This window comes from Cucumis sativus, chromosome 6 (genome assembly GCF_000004075.3).
Source record: "Cucumis sativus cultivar 9930 chromosome 6, Cucumber_9930_V3, whole genome shotgun sequence".
In the NCBI taxonomy this organism is placed as follows: Eukaryota; Viridiplantae; Streptophyta; class Magnoliopsida; order Cucurbitales; family Cucurbitaceae; genus Cucumis; species Cucumis sativus.
In genome coordinates, this window is record NC_026660.2 from 17,373,826 (window position 1) to 17,395,348 (window position 21,523).

The 21,523-nt window shown below is 32.8% G+C and overlaps 3 protein-coding genes across 8 annotated transcripts; all 3 read right to left on the reverse strand.

Annotated features, from left to right (window-relative positions):
- Positions 1-77: 77 nt before the first annotated feature.
- Positions 78-7,985, reverse strand: LOC101210612 (pentatricopeptide repeat-containing protein At1g43980, mitochondrial). 6 transcript variants are annotated; one of them, XM_031887660.1, is made up of 4 exons: positions 5,325-7,985; positions 4,858-5,178; positions 1,655-2,025; positions 78-1,459 (listed from the first exon to the last, which is right to left on the reverse strand). In XM_031887660.1, the coding sequence occupies exon 1, from the start codon at positions 7,698-7,700 to the stop codon at positions 5,784-5,786; it is 1,917 nt and encodes a 638-aa protein (XP_031743520.1). In that variant the 5' UTR covers positions 7,701-7,985; the 3' UTR covers positions 78-1,459; positions 1,655-2,025; positions 4,858-5,178; positions 5,325-5,783. The 6 variants fall into 6 exon arrangements, with proteins under 6 accessions (XP_031743520.1, XP_031743519.1, XP_011657317.1 ...); XM_031887659.1 differs by lacking the exons at positions 78-1,459; positions 1,655-2,025 and adding exons at positions 3,290-3,982; positions 4,259-4,413; XM_011659015.2 differs by lacking the exons at positions 78-1,459; positions 1,655-2,025 and adding exons at positions 3,290-3,982; positions 4,259-4,507.
- Positions 7,986-13,644: 5,659 nt separating this feature from the next.
- On the reverse strand, positions 13,645-16,599 carry LOC101210366 (proline-rich receptor-like protein kinase PERK13). The gene is made up of 7 exons (XM_031886865.1): positions 16,199-16,599; positions 15,577-16,029; positions 15,292-15,452; positions 15,081-15,154; positions 14,858-15,005; positions 14,144-14,293; positions 13,645-14,005 (listed from the first exon to the last, which is right to left on the reverse strand). Exons 1-7 carry the CDS (start codon positions 16,506-16,508, stop codon positions 13,928-13,930), a joined length of 1,374 nt encoding a protein of 457 aa, XP_031742725.1. The 5' UTR covers positions 16,509-16,599; the 3' UTR covers positions 13,645-13,927.
- A 1,282-nt stretch (positions 16,600-17,881) lies between these two features.
- LOC116404465 lies at positions 17,882-21,006 on the reverse strand. Its single transcript, XM_031886866.1, has 3 exons — positions 20,462-21,006; positions 20,236-20,372; positions 17,882-18,217 (listed from the first exon to the last, which is right to left on the reverse strand). The coding sequence occupies exons 1-3, from the start codon at positions 20,631-20,633 to the stop codon at positions 18,101-18,103; spliced, it is 426 nt and encodes a 141-aa protein (XP_031742726.1). The 5' UTR covers positions 20,634-21,006; the 3' UTR covers positions 17,882-18,100.
- Between the last annotated feature and the right edge of the window lie 517 nt (positions 21,007-21,523).

Below are 21,523 nucleotides of genomic sequence, written 5' to 3' on the forward strand. Positions count from 1 at the left end.
GGTTTAGATTTAATGAATTTTCTTATGTATATAAAACTAGTTAGGAACCACTCACATATATAAAATAACGATAACAATAAAAAATTAATTTGGAACCAAATTTATATATAAACTAAAAATGCCAAGTCTATCACATATATACTAGAAATCTTACCCTTCATTTTAGTGAGTTTTTTTATAGTTAGAATTAAACGGAAATGAATTAAGTTATTAAATACTTTAAAGATTAAATGGTTTCATCACCACAATAAAATTCAAATACTAAATTGCTACTTCTTGTTTTCACTTTTATGATGATCGATCAACTAAGAGCAGGTGATAAATATAAGCTGAAACATCACAAAATTATTTGGAACAATATCAAAGAATATCAGATTATATTATCATAAACAAAGAAACAGATTGAAATGCAAGAGGATATTTTAATTTGGAAACTATATATGCATCTTTATCATTATCACCATAATCAAGTAGTAGAACACAGTTGAGAAAGCAAAACCATCCTATCAGATGTAAAGAGAAGTTTACTTTAATTTAGTCCATTCCATTAAGTGGAGATATACACTTTATCTAAGTAATGGAATAATATCCAAATTGGACAAGATATTCAGATTACTTAGGTAGGCATTATTAGAAACATCTTTTTACTACAGCCATTCATTTCATTCTACTGATACTTTTAGACATCAACTTTATTTATTTATTTATTTTTAAAATCAGGGTACCTTCAATCATATCCTTTGAAACTGTCTTCATTTTCTGCCAAATATCTAACCTTTTTAACCCATTAAAAAAATGATATTGTCTGCGACTCACTCTGCGTCTTCATGAATGATTGAATTCTTCACTCATTTTGGTCTTGGTTCATTCTCTTATTCCCATCTCAGGTTCAATGATTGATATTCTTAATGGGTTTTTTTTCCTTTCTTTTTTTCTTATCCTTTTGGCTAATATCTGGTATGTAATTATTGAGTAGCTTATGGCTTTTAGGTATCTAAGGTCTAAAGGCAATAATAAATTCAATAAACTTGACCTTTGTCCAATTTGTTGATTAAAATAATACTGTGTATGGCTCAAGTATTCTATCCTCCGCTGAAATTGGCCAAGTTAGTTTTTTTATTTTTTAATTCTTAATTTTTTATGGTTGTATAGTTTGGGACGGCGTGTAGATTATTAAACCTCAGAGATCTGACTGGGCCAGTCACTTTACTGATGTGTGTTTGTTTGTTATTTAGGTAAACATTCTAATCCGATATGTTTCAATTTTACACGTAAATCCATTACTCATTATAGAGAACTAGAAATTGGGGAGGTGAGTCAATAATTCAATTTGCATGCTACTGTCCTTTCTTGCAAAATAAACAATTCAGTTTACCTGTAAACGTTGGACATTCCTCAAATTACGATCAGCCGGTTGATTTGTTATTGCTCTATTCAGACTTAATCCATCCTTGGGATCCTGAAATTAGCACCAACAGAGAAAAAATCATAAGAAAACTTGAGTTGCAAGTGCTGTCAATTAAAACAATGTGAAGCCAGCTCTCATTTCATGTGGCCAGTATATTACACAAATGCAGTAATGTTGATATGAAGAAACTAAAACCTTTTTCTAGACAGCGAAGAAAAGCTTGTGCTTACGTTTGAGAAACATTACCTGAGTCTGAGCAACTCCTGCCCATTATCTTTCAAGAACAGACTGTATTTTTATTTTGTAAGATTCAAAGGTTATGCCATAGTCATAGGATCAACTTAGTTTTAAGCAAGAAGAACCCTTTCACCGAGTCAGCGAAGAACGAAGAAGAAAGCCATTGTTGCCATTCTTCAGTCTTCTTCTCAATGACATCGAGCTTTGTTGTATGTCTTACGCTCTTGCAAAATGCTTTCATTGTATTCAAATCCACCATATTTTGGCAGGATTCCTGACATAGAAAGCATCCGTCCTGCCTGATGCCGATCTGCTCTTGTAATCCATTCCAGGATTTAGTCTCTGAATCCATGACATGTTTCAATATACATCCAACTAATCTGGTGGTCGGATAAATGCATAGTTAATCAGTTGTTACAACAAGCTGAAATAATACTAAAATTATAGCTAATGTGAAATTTTACATTTTTGAAGTTTAGAAAAGATCTGATCGGAGCAGTACAGAATATGATCTAGATTAAATTCCATATGACTTCTATTCATTCTCAAGCAGCTATATTATACACAACTTCTTCTTCCGATTGACTATGCTTTCTTTCCATACCAACCATTTTGTAGTCAGCAACTTCTGAACTTCTGATTGATTGTAGTCAGCAAAAAGCATAAAATTTATGAACAAAGATCAAGAGGGACAGCATTTTCCCAGCCTATCATTGGGTAGTAAAGAAAAGAATATAAGAGGGAGAGTACAATCTCATGATTTAAGAAGCCAGGAACTTATTTTTAATTTAAAAAAATTGTGATTCCCAGAAAGTCTAGTTTAATGGTTGGGGGAAAAACATTGTTCTCGATGGCCTTATGCAGAGAAGTTCCTGTTTTAGGCAAATCGTTATTACTGTATCTAGCCACTTTTGCCCTACAAAGATTACTGGGTAAGTGAGAAGGATTTGAACCCTTTAAACTATCATATTTTGAGGACTTGAGCAAAGCTCCAAACAAACTTAGACCTTAATAAAATAAGACTTGCAGAGAGAGGACGATAAAGGAAAAGGAAGATGACAACCAAGCTACATTTGAAAAATGATTTGTGATGCACCCATGTAAGAGACTTTATTCTTTAGCTGTTGCTGTTACCACTCTTTCAACTTCCATGATAGATACAAACATGATTAATGAATTGAAGAAAATGGCTGTTATTGAAAAGGGAATCTACAATTACCCTCAAAAAGCCTATATTATATATATTGTGCTATGTGTGGTCGAATTTTGAAACTCGCCCCATTTTTCTTCATCAAATTGCCAGCCTGAAGGCATTCGATCATCTCATTCTATCTCAGCTTCAACATCAAGGATCCAGAATGCAGCAATCCACGTAATGAATATGCTATACCTACTAATTCACATTCCTGTTTCAATCATTTTCTGTACTTTTTATAGGAAGCATCAATTAAACTGATAGAATTATTCTATCGATTTTTACCGTAGTAAATGAACAAACACGGATAACATGATTCCAAGCAAAAGGAAGCCTATCCAGTCCCTTTTACAAAGCATAACTGAATAAAAATAGGGAACATCTGAAAGCGTGTGCCATAACTCAATGAAATGAGTCTAAAGATGCAATTCAAGTCAATCATGAGTTGAACAAATATAAGATAACATCTGTGGATATTGCTTTTTTCGTTTTTGGTTTCAAGAAAGAAACTGGAGGAAAGAAGAAACGGAAACTCTTGAAAGCCAATCTCTAAAAATAATTCTGGTAAATACGTCACCTGTAGAGAAAAGTGTTCCTTAGGTGGCATATTGGCCTGAAAAGCAGCATAATACATCTCTAGATGTAAAATCACGAAAGGGAAACATTTTGCCCCATCTTTGAAATGAACACTTCAACGGCATTCTACATTTCTTTACAATAATTAACTATGAATTTCAACCTGAGAGATGGAGGGTAAACCACTTCAGTAGTTACTTGCCCTTCATCAGCACCCAAAATAAAAAACAAAGAAAAAGACAAAAAAGAGGTGGAGCCTCAAATCAAGGTGGTGGAAACTTGCAAATTCCTTGGAGCTGGTACAAGCTACTTTCTCATCATCCCAGCATCATTGTCGTAAGCACCTCAGTTAGCCCAACTCACAGTCACAGGGCACAGACAGCACCAGAATGGTGTCATGCCATTATGTAAGTGAAAAAAGCAAGAGTCAACGCTTATCGTGAGTTAAAACTTCAGCATCCATGTTGTGTCACTAATTTCTTTGACATACCAGTGTCAGGCACTTCCCTATTCTCTCAATCTTTGATCTTTATTACCTGGATTTTTCACTCTAACAGGCAACTGAACTGAGAAGGAAGTACATTGCAGCATTTTAGACATATTGAATAGCAGGTGGAAGCACATGCCCATCCACAGTAGAGAAAAAGGCAAAAGATCTAAGAATTCCATTTTAGAGTATAATTTGTCCGAGGTTCTTCGTTTTAAATGAATAAAAATAATCTCTCATGAGGTTGAATGATAGCCATCAGCCATGCTATTAGACAACCCCTCCCCATTTTTTCCTGAACAGTGATGTGGGCACGAGGCATAAACATAGACAATATGTGCAACAGCTTCCTTACCTATTTCTTCACACCAAGAAGATGACTCAGGATCCAATGCTTGCTGTATAGACATGCTGCTACTAGTCTAGCAGACAAACTGGTCAGTTGCATTGTGCAGATGAGCTATCCTGAGAGCTACTTCGGAACAAAAAACTTTTGATGGAGAGAACAGTCTGTTCAGTGCAAGTCATCCGTCGATTTATGTTTTAGTTTATCTCCCCAGTAACACAAAATCGACTACGTCTTTTCTACTATTAGTAATCAAACCTATGAGAGGAACAAGAGCTTACAAAGACCCTAGAAAGAATCAGAGCATTTAAAAGAAAAACCAGATAATTATCTTACTGAGAAAGCATGGAATAGAAAAGGGATGCATGCATCAATAAGATTTTTTAATACAATACGATCTTTCTCATATTATAGTATCATTTCTACAAAGTTATTAGCACCAAAGTGACCTTTTGATCATGAAAATATTTGTCAATTGTATGGTCAGTTCTTGTCCTATTTTCAATTAGAATCAGATCATACAATTTATGAATATTTATGTCAAAGAATAAATAATCAGTGGGTTGTACTATGTATCGACAAAGGAAACTAAAACTAAAACCCCTCACCCTTCAAGTAGAAACATGCGGTATCACCAAGTTTGTTGTAGTGTTGGAATTACAGAACACAGCTTATCCTTCTCCCAGCCAGCATGCTTTGAACCCATTTACAGCACCCCAATGAACTCGCTATATTTCCACTATTTAAGCACATCTTGGCAGCTTAGTTAGTGAATGGCTTGACTTGATGAGAATTATAAGACTGATTCAAGAGGCTGGGTAGATCAAGACCCTAGTTTCTTCACGTTGAGCTCTTGAACATGAAATGCTCTTCAATGACCAATAGCAAAAATTGGATACTGTAATGGGAAATAACTTCCATCGTTAATCCTACATGAAATTGTGATTTTTCAATGAGATAAAAGTTAAGATAGGGTTAAGGTGAGCAAGCTTGTAAGAGTTAAGCTCAAAAAATAAACATGGATAATATAATTATTTAAACAGGTGGCCACAATGAGAGTTGGAGGAAGCATTACATCATCTTCACGTCTCTCCAGTCTCTTGAAGCATGAATATGTATGTATCAGTTTTCTTCCAAACTTCATCTTCCATTGCACAAAGGTTAGTTCCAGCAAACGTCACTGGGAATGCTTTCAATTGGTATCCCACCATTGCAAACCCACAAAAATGCAGAAAGAATAGTCGCTGAACATCAAAATAAAGCTGCTAATCTCTTAATAGGGTATCAGATTTGCAGCAAAAATGAAGCAACATCTTCAAATCCAGCAAAAACTTATTCAGATGAGGCACTCTATGAAGGATTCCAAGCACAATACCTGTACCACCTCTCATCCACAAGTTCCTATGGATAGTCTGGGAGCATCCGTTACAGTGTGATTGTCAGAGTCCACAACCCCAAAGATTGAGATGTTGGCCCTTGGGTATTAAGAATTCGATAAATTTGAGGTTCACGTCATCAATATCACAAAACACTTTCAATGTATTATTTCCATACACTGTTCATGGTCAATCCCATATTCAATCTCCCAGATGATTAATTCCAACACTGAAATGATATTTTCTCTCGATAGAAGTTGTAATTGGTCATCCTGGAAAGCATACGCATAATCTTTTGTCACAATCCAGCTGCAAGCCTTCACCTTTTGTGTAGCTATATTCTCCCAAGTCTTCTTGACACGAACCATGCTTTCCCATTGACATCTCATCGCATATGCTTGAGCCAGCACTGAATATGGTAGGGATGATTGTGGTTCCAGTTTCATCATCCACTCTGCAACTTTTTCAATGATTTTTAGGTCTCCATGAATTGCACAAACACCAAGAAGTGACGTCCAAAACGTAGAAGTAGGTTGGTACAGTGTTGTTTTGATAATATTAACTGCTTCTTCAAATTTACCAGCCCGACTCAGCAAGTTCACAACACAAGAATAATGTTCATTCCTTGGCACGACTCCATGTTCATATGTCATTTTAGAGAAGATGACTAGCCCTTCCTCAACAAGACCAGCATAACTGCAAGCTAATAAGACTCCGGCTAGTGTTATCCTATCTGGCAGTACACCTTCCATGACCAGTTTATTAAAAGTATGTAGGGCCTCAAAGTATTTACCATTGTCAACCAGACCCATAATCATAGTGTTCCAAGATATCAAATCTCTAAAGGGCATATCTATAAAGACTTTCATGGCATCATCAATTGATCCAACTTTAGCATACATGTCTACCAGTGAACTAGTTACAATGACATCAGACTGAAAACCTAACTTAAGAACCAAATTATGAATTTGACTGCCCAATTCCACAGGTGTGAAAACTGAAATGGAGCTCAGCACACTGCTCAGTGTAGTGTCAATTGGCCCAAGGTTCTCTCTTAAGGTATACACAAAAAGCCACATGGAATCCCTCCAATGACCATGCCATGCAAAACTTGAGATCATGACATTACAAAGAACTGGATCCCATTGATTGGTATCTTCAAAAAGCTGCACTGCAACCTTCAAACTGTCGCATTTGGAAAACAAGTCAATTGTAGCACTAAGTACAATACTGTTAGAAGTAAATCCCATCTTGAAACAGAAAGCAAAAATTTGCTTACCCAGTTCCAACTCTTGGAGGCAACAGCAGATACTGATCACCATTGATATAGTGAACTGATCAGGTGAGTGCTCAGTGGTTCTCATTAGAAAGAACTGATTGAGTGCCAATACTCTAAAGCCTGATCTATGACAGCCTAAAATCAAAGAATTCCAAGAGATAACATCCACCTTTTCCATGCTAGAAAATATGACAAACATATAATCAACAAGGCCAACTTTTCCATACATATCAATCAATGAATTCCCAAGCACCATACTTGATACATCCACTCCACTTCGTATCATACTGCCATGAACTTGCTTACCATGAAAAGCAGACGACACAAGTGAAAGCAAAATGGAGAAGGTATACTCACTTGGTCTAAAACCAGCATTTTGCATTTCCAGAGAAACGCCCATTGCACTATTACCAAATCCAGATGAAACGTAGCCAGAAATCATAGTGTTCCAAGAAACAATGTCCCTCTCAGGCATTACATCGAACAGATGGCGGGCACCATCGACATCGCCAAATCTAAACATACCCTTCAAGCATATGTTCCAGGATATAATATTCTTATCTTTAATCCCATCAAATACTTTCAATACGTCATGGACAGGACCAAATAGCGCATATAGCTGGAGACAACGATTGGCCAGAAAAGTATTGCTGTCAAGGCCAAGCTTTAGCAATTGACCGTGTATTGTTTTGGCATTGTGAACAGAGCCAAGCACTAAACACCGGCGTATCAGAGAAGAGTAATGAGAAAGCAAAGCTTTGTGCGCACCAAGAAGTTTGTTTAGCTGGAGGTGCATATAAGTACTATGGCGACTCTTGAGTGGTACGCGAGTGGAAGAGCAAATTAGGAAGAATGGAGAGGGCAGAGGATGAAGAAAGGGAAATGGGAATATCAAACAGGATAAGACAGGTTTTCGGAAGCGACCTTCTGTCAAGTGTTCGAGGATTGAAGTGGTGGCGGATTTGGCGGAGCTTCTTTGGCTGTGAGCGAAGAGGATTGAGAAAATGGTCGCAACTCTACAATTTTACATTTGTCTTCCTTTTTTTTCTATCAATATTTACTTTTCAATGCTAAGATTTCCAAATTAATTCCAGTAATCCGTACATTCATCAACTGCCTAACTTTCTCTTTACGTTTTCCCTCTAACTATATTTATTTTTAAATCTTAATTAAATTGAGTTAAGGTCTCTGTTAATTATTCCGCCACCTACCGCTCTCATCCCTTCATAATCAAGGGGATTTGTTCGAATATAATATAAAATGTTCTATAAATATAATATAGAACATTTTACTCAAATAATTCGAATTGTTCGAATTAGGTAAAGAGAGAAAAATCGATGAATATATGTAAGATAGGCGTCTATTATAGGTTTAAGATAGAGATTTTATGTTTAAATGTGCTTTAAATATTAAATATATGAATACATATTCATATTTGGAAGCTCAAAATTGATGGAGTTGTGAAAAGTCAAACTTTGATCAGTTTTATATTCAAATGTGAATTTCAGAAACATGAACGCGGATTCAGGCTTGAGAGGTCGAAATTAGTGAAGACAGATAAAATGGTAAGAAGTCAAAATATTCACTTTCGATTTGAAAAAATCAAAGTTTGATTTTGATTTAATTGTCAAATTATCATATTGCCCTTAAACTAAGTTAGTGGAAAAGTCCTTAACATGAATTCTAGCATAAGAATGCAAAGAAAAGCATAAAGCTTGAGAGATAATTATGAAATTTTTTATTCAAATTCAAGTTGTATTTAAAATGTGAAAACTACAACCCTATTTATATTAATTAAAATGTTATATGGAAGAACAAAACATTTAATTTCATGTCCATAATTTCAACTACTCTAATAAATAAAAATACATAAAATTAAATAAATACATATTAAAGATGTAAATGAATCTAGAAATGCATTAAGGCTTTGAATGAATCTTAATTTCTAGATTTATTAGACCTTTGGGGGTCGAAATGATTTTTGAAGTTTCAAGTGTTGTAACTCTTCAAGTTTATTGGAAAGCTTAGCTTGAAAGTTACTCGTTATATGTTTCAGCTAATCAATGTCAAATATTTTCTTATCATTACAAATTCCACAACCCGATTCTAATTCTGAAGAATAGTAGATTAACACTAGTGGTGGGCCTGACTTCAAGTTCGTGAGGAGATTATATATATTGGAAAACTTCAGAGGTGAGTTTTTCTTTTAACCCTTATTTCTATTAATTAGAGTAGTTTTGATGCATGTTAACATCTGAATAATTTAGATGCATTTAGAGTAAAATTTCGATTTTTATTTCGTTATGCATGTCTGGTGTCTCGTTTTCCATCGTATACATATATAAATTAACATAGATGAGGTAACTAAACATATATGGAAGCATAACTTACGTGACAACTTGATTACTATTACCTTATTGCAGATTTCTCTTCCATTTATTATACTTGTTCCAACTTGCTTTAGCTTTCTTAGAATGTTGAGAAGCTGAGAATTTTCCATGTTCCGTTGCACTTTTCATGTTTCACAAATTTATTTCGTCCTAATAATTAAGTGCATTTGGCATTCATTAGCATATAGGAATGTGTTTTGATAGCTTTTAATCCCGATGATAATCTTTTCGATAGTAACTCAGTGAAAGATAATAATATGCTTTAATTTATTGGAATGAAATGGTTAATTGGGCTTGTGCTTGTGTCAGTTAGGGACATTGTTTATTCCTATAGAGAGTTATTACATACTGTTGTTTAGGTTTTGGTATATCAACAATTAGTACGTGAACTTCCACATGAAACTTGTAGTCAGTACAAATATTTGATAGTTAAGCTTAACGTAACATATTATGTTGTTGTCCCCTGATGTACTATTTTGATTCTTTGGTAGGTGAGAACAAGCATTGTTGATGCCACAAAAGCGAAAACAAGTGCTAAAAAATGGCTTTTGATTATGTCAAGGGATTGCAACTACTTTTGTAAAATAATGATATCATTATTTTACAAAAGTAGTTGCAATCCCTTGACACATATTCGTTCCTCACCAAAATCTTGTAAGAGAAACAGTAGGAAAAACACTATAATATTTCTTCCCCTAACTGTTGAATAAATAACTGCAAAATACAACCAAGCACAATTAAAATGCTTATTCAGCTGCAATCCAGAAGGCGAAGAGGAAGGTTATGTTTACTGATGAAGTTGGTGGAAATCTTTGCGAAGTTAGGTTGGTCGAGGACTATGTCAATTCTGAGTCTTTTGCCGAAATATGTCCAGAAAACTGGATTCTTTCATTTACACTTTATTGAGGTGAGTTTTAGTTCAGATACAGATTTTAGATTGTCACACTTTGCACTTTAACTATGTTGTAGGAAAGCTAGTAGAGTTTTTACTATCAATACACTCTTTAGAATTATTTTGGAGATTGTTAGATGGTCCCACTTTTGTATATATGTACATATATGTGATTTGTGTATACATATATGTGATATGTGTATACGTATACAAATATGAATACATGTATACATATAGAACTCTTGACGCACTAATACATATTAACATTGGGAGTTTCTGACAATTCCCGATGTTGCATTGCTCGACGTTGGAAAAACCTTTTCCTACACACTTTGTCTGACCTCTGTTCTTACACATATTCATATATCTCTCAATGAATTTGTGTGTCTGGAGATGTGAAATTTATTATAGTGCCGCTTTGTTGTCTTTCCATTTCTTTTCAGTTTTTACTTCATGTGATAAAAGAGATTACCCACCACTTTTTCCTTGTTTTTTTTTTTTGCCGGTAAGCCTCTTCTTACTATGCACGTACTTGTAGTGTTAATCGTAACACCCTTAATATTTCAACACATCGATCCACGTTCTTCATATTCATTTTCGAGAGATATAGATGGATATGTTGTTTTACCGTCATTTTTGGCTCATTTACACGTTTATTTTCTGTTATATGTCCATGTTCTTATATTTAAAATTATGTTTCACAATTAACACATAATATATTTTTGTTTAGATGTATTTTTTTTTATAAGATTCCCTGTATAGATTAACAAGGTTTATCTTTTTTATATTTAGTTTTATGATGTTTATATAATTGATGATGATATTTGTAAGCTATGGTTTATGAGTTTGGTTTGAGTTATGAAATTGTTATTGTGTTTAGAAAGATGTTTGAAAAGCTTGAATGAGAAAGGTTTTAAGCAAGAAAAACCATGTTTGTTCTATATACCAAGTTCTTGATGGTCAATGTGCACAAAGTTTTAAGGGATATAGAGCTATGCTGACCATTTAGTCGCACCGTGTTCAGGCAGGATATTATGAACATAGATCTACTATCTTGACCGAGTTCAGGCATGCATTGTCATGACTGAGTTCAAGCATTATATAATAATGACCAAGTTATCAGACATGATAGGTAGAGCTAATTGCAATCATGACCAAGTTTTCAGGGCATAGAATAAACAGAGATAAAGAGAAATAATCGCTTTAACAAAGAAAGAGAGTTTTGAGAGAGATTTACTTAGAAAGAGAGAGCAGAAAAAGTTTAATGATTTTATACTTTGCAGTATGTTTATTGAAAGATTTGAAAATGACTAAAGATTGATTTCCTTAAAAGTATGTTTTACAAAACCATCACTCATTGAGCTATTAGCTCACCCTTTTCAAATGTCTTTCCACCTTCCAGGTAGAGATTGTGATCTAAAAGCTTGGCCGTTATCTCTAGTCTAATGTGCAATCTTGTTTGTAGTTTTATTGTTGTGGGTTAGTTCTAGATCTATATATGTCATGTACATAAGCTTTGTTTAGGGTTAGATTACTTAAGATATTTTCTTTTGGTTAATGTGTTGTCAATAAAGAAATGATGTTTAACCTAAACTTATTTGGAGTTAATATAAGAAAGTTTGTTTGATGTGCATTTATCATGTTAGTTCCCTGCATCATATTTAATTTATTCAAGTCGTTTTGCTTTTCAAAAGATTCAGAAGTCAGAGTCAGCCGATATTGTTCAGAAAGGGAACGATGTCAGTTGACTTTATGTTGTCTCTTGGATCGAGAGTAGGTCATCCGAGAAGGGGTGTGATAGTGATCGTGTACCAAAATCATTTATATTTAGTACAAGAACATGTACCAATATCGTTTAGATTCGGTACACAATTGTGCTCAAAATCTGAATGATTTTTGTTCAAAATCGTGTACCAAAATCTTTTATATTTGATACAAGATCTTGAACCAATTAGATCATTTAGCTTTGGAACATGATCGCGTACCAAGAGCTAAACAATTGTGAACTAGGTTCTGTAAATGATTTTTGTTCAAGATTATGTACCAAGATCTTTTATATTTGGTACACGAGCTTGAAACAAGATCATTTAGATTTTGGTACATGATCATTTAGATCTGGAAGTGACAATATATGAGACATGATGAAGATCGTTTGCCAATTGAGAATTTGAATAAGTGAAAAGAAAGAAGTGAAAAATCGAAGAAGGAAGAAATTCTAGAAAAGTAAATAAAGAAATCACGAACAAGAACAAGTGGAAAATAAAGAAGAATAAGAAGTAATAATATGAAGAAATTAATAATATAAAGAATAGATAAATAAATCGCGAAGAATAAAAAAAAAAATGAAAATCCCGCAATATTCTAGGACAAATATGAAATTTATGAAAATATCATGAGCCCTTTTGATTTTGTCACATGTACCATAAATATTTTAGTGTTTATACAGTTAAATACGTGAAGTTATATTTGAAATTGACTCAATAAGAAATTGAGTCAATGAAATTGTCCAAATTTGTGTCGTTACAAATTTTTTATTTTTAAAACAAAAATAAAAAAAAGACTAAAAATTAAGGGTATTATGAAGGTTTAAACTTGATTTTTTTATGTAATATTATAACTGATTAGGCTATTAATAAAAGAATAGTAAATTTAAGACAATATTCTAATTTGACTTAGACACTCAATACCACAAAATTATCTCTTTTGTTTTGTTTTTGACAAATCGTTATAATACTTTTTCATCTCATTATACATAAATGTAATTTACCTTTATGACCTTATACAATTATTTTAATACTTGTTTCGTTTTCTCACCAACTTGTTTGCACAACCATTTTTGCTTGAGCTTTAAGGCATTCACATGAAAAGTTGGTATCTGTTTCCCCTTTCATCATTTTTCACAAAACTAAACATTCACCCATATTAGGTATATGTATTGTTTTTAGAAACAAATTAAAACCAAATAAATTACACAAAACCATCTTCAACCAGAAGAAAGAATTGAAGACTTTGGATCCTCTAAAACTTTATACAGTATCACATGTATTTTTTTTCTTTATTCTTTAATAACGTTAAGATTACATCAATGCATACTATTGCAACAAAAACCTATTCTTTATAATATGTCAAAGTTTGTATATATTCGAATCAAGATTTTGGTGAATATAAATTTCTATATTAGCACACTCAATTGTTAAAGCCTATTAAATAACTCTAAATGATATAACATTAATTATAATTTGGCACTTTTTGCTTAAAAATGGACCATCTAATAGCCAAGTTACCTGCATTTTGTTTGTTAAATGTCCATATCACAATTTATTAAGCTGTGTTTAAGACGTTAATACAAAATCATTTTAGAAGGTGAGAGGCAACTATTAAATTTTGAAACGTTGCCAGAAATAGAACTCGAATACAAAATTTAAAGATTAAAAGAGTAATTTCATTACATTGTTTTTTTTTTTACAACAAAAACGGTAACAGTATAATAAATTCATGTGTTTCAGCTACATGCAATTATGAACCAAACAAACTAATGCTGTATATTACAAGAAAATACATGTGAGGAGTGAAAGGCTAAAGCCAAAAAAAAAAAAAAAAACACTACGTCACTTATTTGTTATAACAAGGGACTAGCTTCTCACCCAGGTAGTGAAAATGATCATTTTCTCTTCTAAGAAGCCGTACAACCTGGTCAAATAAGATAATAAGATTATTCAATTCTAAACACCACTAGATCGCTTATTTGTTATAACGAGGTATCAACTTCTCTCCCAGATAGTGATAATGATCATTTTCCCCTTCAAGAAGGCGCACAACCTGATTAAATAAGACCATGGGAGTATTCAATCTAAACACTGTGGCAATGATGTGAAGCAACATCAAAGAACACTTAACATAAAAATGGTGATTAAGATCAACAGTTTCATCTATGGTATATTATGAAAGTCAAATTACCTCTCCCATTGATGGACGGTTCTCAGGGTTTATTTGGACGCATAAGTATGCAGTTCTGGCCATGAGATACAATTCATATGTGTCATATGTCTTTGCAACTCGAGCATCAATCAGTTCATGTAATGCTAAGTTCTCAATTAGTGGTTCAGCCTGAAAAATTAGGAGGAAGAGTCAGTTCAATGATTAAGATATGTACAATATATTTTGTAACGACATTATATAAATGTACATGAGGAAATGATAGGAACAATAATTTGATATAGAAAATTATGGAAAAATGCTGCTTGAATTTCTAACGAAAGAACAATAACGTAGACTTGTAAGTATGGAAGAGGCGTAGTTCTTTGTAGTAAGGAAGGAGAACTTCTTTGTTGGTACATCATGTGGTCATCTCTCACAACTTCGAGTTCTAATTTCTCCTTTAACTTTCGTTGGGTTTGTTAAGACCAACAAACCTCTAAATATCACCATAATAGTATGATATTGTTCACATTAGGTATAACTTCTCATAGTTTCATCTTTTGTTTTACCCAAAAAAAGCCCCATATCCATTAAGCTACTCAACTTTGTATAGTTTGACTTTTTGATTTCCTGATGAGGGTTTGTTCCAATAAATAAGTTATCCTTACAACTACACACGATCTTATCAATGTCTAACCAACGTGAGGTTGTTAATATGTATCCTCCAACTACTGAAAAAATCCTTATACTCACCCATTCTCGCAGAGATTGTCCTTGTATATCATCTTTAGCGTCAAACACCTTGCGACCAGATATCAATTGTAGCAATACAATTCCAAATGCATATACATCTGTTCTTACTGAAAGAATTCCATTTTCCGCATACTCGGGTGCAACATATCTACATATCACAAAGCAATAGTTAGAATCACGAGAAATATAACAAACAAGTTAACGGTTAAACATAAGTACTGACCCAAATGTGCCGAGTATCCTTGTATGCGATGTTTCATCTTTTGTCCTCCATTTGGCCAAGCCAAAATCACCCAACTGAGTTGTCAACAAAAAGACAAAAGAAAAAAAAAATTGCAGTTCATTTTAACTGAAATGATCTCAACACAGCATCTCTCCCCTCGTCTTTCCACAAAAACATCATATGTAATGCCTTCAAAGGAATAATTATTTACCATAGGAACAAAATCATGTGTGAGCAATATGTTACTTGGACGGACATCTCTGTGTATTACAGGACCTCCACGACATTCTTCATGAAGAAAACGCAGTCCCTTGGCAATTCCAACAGCAATGCCATATCTTTGATGTAGTTCAAGAACTGTTGTCGTCTTACCTATTTAATTACCAAAGATGTGAACAATAGAGGGAAGAAAAAAAAATTTGAACAGTCAATTCCATTATCGCCAAGCAGAGATCAAAAGAAGATGAATTGGATTGGAGAGTTTCAAGCTACTCACCAAATAAGTGAAAATCAAGGGACCTGTTGCAAATATATTCATAGACCAGAACATTTAAATTTTCCTTGCAACTATAACCCAACAACATCACTATGTTCTTGTGACGAGCAAAACTCAAAACTTGTATCTCGGAATGAAATTCTATAAATCCTTGGCTACTTTCTTCTTTTCGCACTTTTGCAGCAATGAGTTGTCCATCTTTTAGTTCACCCTTAAAAACATGGCCATAACCGCCTTCTCCTAACAAGTTTGCTGCTGAGAAATCGGAAGTGGCTTGCTGAATTTCAGAAAAACTAAACCTCATGGTATTCTTCATATGCAAATCAGACCTCATTCCACAAACAGAGCATAAAATTGGTGCTTCTGAAGATATCTGTTGAAAGATGTCCTTATTTGGAAGTTGAACAGTCTGAGAAGCAGTTGCATATACTTTCTGTTCTCTGGAATCTGTACCTGTAAGAGAATACAGTAGTACTTTTTTTTATTATAAAAACGCACCTGAATTCTATATATTAGTAAAGAGCATAAAGGAATATTGGTTTTGAACAACTTTTTTTTATTGGCATTAATATGATATCACTTACCAGATATTATGAAGATATGCAAATGTGCAATAACTTACCTATTTTTTCTTGCTGAGAAGATGACTCAGGATCCGATGTATGGTCTCTAGATATGCTATTAGACGAACTGGTCCAGTTGCTCTGTGAAGATGAGCTATCCTGAGAACTACTTTGGAATGAGAAGCTTTTGATAGAGAGAATGGACTGTTCGCTATCCCTCAAATTATGTTCATTAGTTGTAGTCTTATTTCTCAAAACTCTAACAGACAAGTTATCTTGGATTGCAGCAACCTTGGAAGATAAATGTTTAAGGTAAAAGCTCTCATCCCGCCTAAGATGCCTGTTAAAGTGATGATTATCAATTATCATACAACCCAAAACAGAAATTTGGAAACTTGAAGAAGACGCTTGAGGAAACAAGAATATTTATATATGTGTGTGTGTATCGGTATTTACGCATGTAAAATATAAAAAAATAAAAAAAACACTGTTATGGTAGCTCTATCAGCAGACAGAGACTACATTATATGTACAATAAATGAAGTGAGTATTACCCAACTTTCTTGGTGTTTCAATATTCAATATTAACAACTTCGCATTAAGAATAAAGATGAAGTAATTACGTTCAAGAAACATGATGTACATTTGAATTATATGCATATGAGATCAAAACATTGGGATATGATGATTGGCCATCTAGCATGTAAACCTAGTTGGGATGTTCGGGTTCCCCTCTTGATTTCTCATATTCCTTCTTTTAGGCTTCTTTATTAGTCTTATTATATAATTTTCTTGTACTCGAAACTTAATTATTAGTAAAAAAGACAAAAAAGCTTGTCTCCGTTTCAAAAAGAAAAAAAAAAGAGATCAAAACATTTGACCCATGAATTTGAGCAGCCATCATCATTATCTTGACCAAGTCACTTTTCTACTTGAGACTTTATAACATGTTAGATACTGACGTGTAAAAATGTTTAAATAAGCTTTTTTGTCAAAATCATTTTTACACGTTGACTTATTTAAACATTTTTACACGTCGAAAGTCGAAAGTTAGCTCCACCCATGTTTAAATCAATTTTGACATAACATGAACTTAGCTCAACGGTATTGACATGATTTTCATTAATTAGAAGTCGAAAGTTCAATCCTCCACCCATTTTTGTACTAAACCAATGCTTGAAGATTAATATTAACGCCATGTGATATTCAATCTTATATTTTTGTTTCAAGTACATTCTAATTCGTTTAAAACTTTCATCCATGTGGTGTAGCATGTGGTGTAGCAGTTATAAAATTACTATGAAAGACCTTTGTAATTGCAACATCTCCTCATCCAAGAATTTCGATCAAGTAAACTAAGAGTCTCCTTGGATTAACTAGAGAAAAAATTGATTTTAAAGAATGTCATTTTTATTTAAACTTCTTTTATAAAAACGGTTTAAAATACACTTTAAAAGTGTGCCAAAAGCTATTTTGAGTGATTACCAAAAGCTTCAACATTTCTTTCAAACCGACATATTTTCAAAATTGAAGACTCAAAGTTAAACAAAATGCATCCTAAACCATTAGGTTTAGCCACTGGCTTACTTGTGCAAGTTTTTCTTGTCGGAAGCATTTCAAAGGAAAAAACTTACATATATAGCCATTTATTTAAATCCTAAAAATATGCAAAGAAAGAACCATCCTAATAAATGGCAACTGATGGGGTTAGTTTTAGTAAAATAATTCAGAAGACAGAAAACTAATCCCAATTACCACTACCACATATTTAATGACATGAATCTCCTGCAAATCCACATAGTCTCTTAATACTAGGTTGTTCACAGTGATCATATACATTAGTGATAAAGTATGGGAACAAAAAATTAAAAGAAAACATGCAGCAGAGCAGACATCATCACATCACTAATTAAAATAGAAACACTAGCTAAATAAAAGGAAAGATTGGGCACGAGTAATCACTAAGAGAAACTGCCAAACCTATCGAGTATAACCCAGCTCGCGCTAAAGACCACAATTTCTTGTAGAATAACATTCTTAATGGGGAAACCAGCAGTAATTCTGACTTCAATGCTGACCTGTATTATTGTTACTCCATCGTAAGAAAATCAAATTTGAAGCAACTGAGGAACATTGCATATTTATAAGACTTTTCTTCTTAGTTTCTTTTTCACACGTACAATAGAAGATGATAAACTCAATAAACTATTGAAGATAAATGGCTAGTTTAAGATTGCAGCACACCAATTAATAAATTGTTCTAGGTGACTTAGTAAAATCTTCTAGATCTCAGTCGATGTAACAAATGTGGGTGAATGATTTGAACTATTGATATCGAAGAAATAGGTGAATGCCTCAATTGCCCTGTTTGACATTTTGTTTTTTATTTGTTGATTTTTAGAAGTACACTTGTAAACACTTCTTTCATATTATCTACTTGTTTGAAAGTATTTCAAAAACCAAGCAAAAAATTGAAGACTAAAATAAGTAGTTTCGGAAAAATAACTTTATTTTGATTTTTGAAATTTGAGTTAGAATTCAAAAAGCCTTTTTTTAAAGGGGTGGAAATTTTACCAAGATAAAAAATAACTACCATAATTTTGGAAAACAGAAAAACAAAAATAAAATATCAGATGAAAATGAGGAAAAATTATTCTCATAAAAGAGTCCCTATGACCTATCAACGTCACTATAACAGTGAAACCATTTTCTCCATTTTGAAACCTGACATTTTGTTAAGACTTATATAATGATCCATGAAAAAGAAAAAATATATATAAACAAATACCTGAGAATAATTTTATAAAATCAAAAAAACTGAATAGAAAATTAGAAATTAATATTGCAACAAAAATTTAATTTCTCTAGAATTTCAAGATATGGAAGATTATATTTTGAAATCAAATATTTGGTTCATTTTAACAGGTTTGTTGATGGAAATTTCATTAATTTAAGTCATACACAAGTCATTATTGATACAAAACCAATTGAAATACTGTAAAAGTATTTTTAAAAATAAATGACTATATACAAAATAAATGCATTTAATTACTAAAACATTCTAAGGTTATTTTTAAATATAGTAAAATTTCGGCCGTCGATAAACAACCTTAGATATTGATAAACTACAATCATCTATCATTAATTAAAAAGGATATTTTACTATACTTAAAATATTTTTACAAGTTTGCCATATCTAATATTCAAACTAATGTTAAAATATCAATAATATACACGGTACTTCAAAATTTATTAAAACTACTGTATTAATAAAATTGTGTTAATTATTTGTTGTTTATGATGACTTTTCTATACCCATAATTATTTGCTAACTTATTATAAGTTTAGTTTCTAAAATTTTGGATGTATCTATCCTTTAATAGTTGATCCATTTCAAAGTTGTGTCTAATAAATAACTTTGTATGTTAGTTATTAGGCTCTAACTATTTTTTAACCTAAATATCTTATATAGTAAGAAATTTAGGAGTAGATTATAGATTTATTACATTCAAAATTAAAATTTAAATCCTCGTTGTTATTAGACATAAAGTTAAGATTTTAAACCAGGATCCTATAACATACTTTAAACACTATAGTGAAAGTTTATGTATAACTAAATGTGTCTAATTAAAACAACAATTATCATTCTAAAGATCAATAGTTTGAACTTTCTCACATATTCGAGCATCGTTTGATCAATTAACTTCTTAAGTAATTGACGTTGAACAACTAACTTCAATAGGCAAATTTATGAAGTAACTTCATCTCCCTCCCTTTCTTTACTTTTCTCATTTATCTAAATCATTCATCTTCCTCTTCTTCTCTACTCTCATGTTTATAAGTAACTTTATATTCTTCTCCTTTCTATACTTTTCACGTTTGTTAAAGAATTTTATTTTACAACTTTACACTCTCAATACAAACCTGTTTGACTCAAACCTCTTTTTAACTCCAACCTATTAACTTCAAACTTATTAGAACAAACAGTTAATGTGTAATTTAACCTAATTAGTATTTCAAACTTGAAAATTTGAAACAAGATAATATAATAATAATAAAATAAATGAGGATAGTGAGGACTTAGAAGAAGCAATACCCCTCCTTCTTCACACGTCTCTGCACTTCGCTGAAGCATGGTGATATATGCATCAGCTTTCTTTGAAACTTCTTCCTCCATTGCACGAACGCTGGTTCCAAAAATCGAGTCGGGACAAGCTTTCAATTGGTAACCCACTATCACAAATCACCACATAAAAGATCAGAACAACAAAGCTACAAAATCTGATAACAAGAACAACTTCAAAAATCAAGCCCAAACTTACTCGGATGAGTCACTTTATGAAGAATTCCAAGCACAATAAGCGTATCGCCTCCACGAAGAATGTCACCTCTCATCCACAAGTTCCTTAGAGTAAGCTGAAGCTCGTGTTCAGTGCGATCCTTAGTAGCATCATAAGCAATGATAATACGAGACGAAGTAAGAGGAGTCTCCATAGAAACGATTTAAAAAAAAAAAAATCGACAACTAAGGACTGAATCGCAGTAGAAATCAAGTTCCCTTTTATAGAAGAAATCAAAATCGAAATCGAAATCAATAGGTTTAGCGTAATGAAGAACAACTCTGTAAGACGAAAGGGATTTGTGCCCAATAATCAGAAGCATTAGAAAATTTTGATAATTTGGGGGTTTTCCTCTCATTATCGTACTCGTGGAAGAGATTAACATAATAATTTGTGAAATTGTAGGAAGATATGCTTGGGATATTCTTCAAGAGAGTTAAAAATGGCGGGCAAGGGTCGGCGTCCAAAGGGAAAATTGCGAGGAATTTGAATTGTGACGGTGGATGCTACAAGCCATTCAGGTGCTTCTAAAAATGCAACCAATTTCTTTATGATTTTTTTCTTCACTCTTTTATTTATTTATTATTTCTTTTTTAACACCGTTGGTTCCTTCTTGGCAGTTATGTTGTGTTTGTGAGATAATAATTTCTATTAATCCTTTTCAAACTGATTCTTAGGAATAAACTTTGATTCCTTAATTAGAATTATTTTGTTAGTTTTCTTTTTATTGAGTTATGTATGATACCTGAGAAACTAACTCATAATAGTTGAAGAAACTCAAAGGAAACTGCATTAACTTAAAAGAAGGAATTTAGGGGAAAAAAAGAGTTAAAGTTTTGTGTTTAATTCTTGCAGCAACCTTTTATCCTGAGATTCTACGAATTTCACATCTTTTAAAGTAGGATTTGGACGCAAAGAGACCATTTTGACAAAATCAGAGAACGTTATTGCTAATGAACCAGAATACCATCATATCTACCCAACTAATTTAAGTAAAAATACCATGCGTCAAATTGAAGGTTAGATAACGACAAACATGGCAGT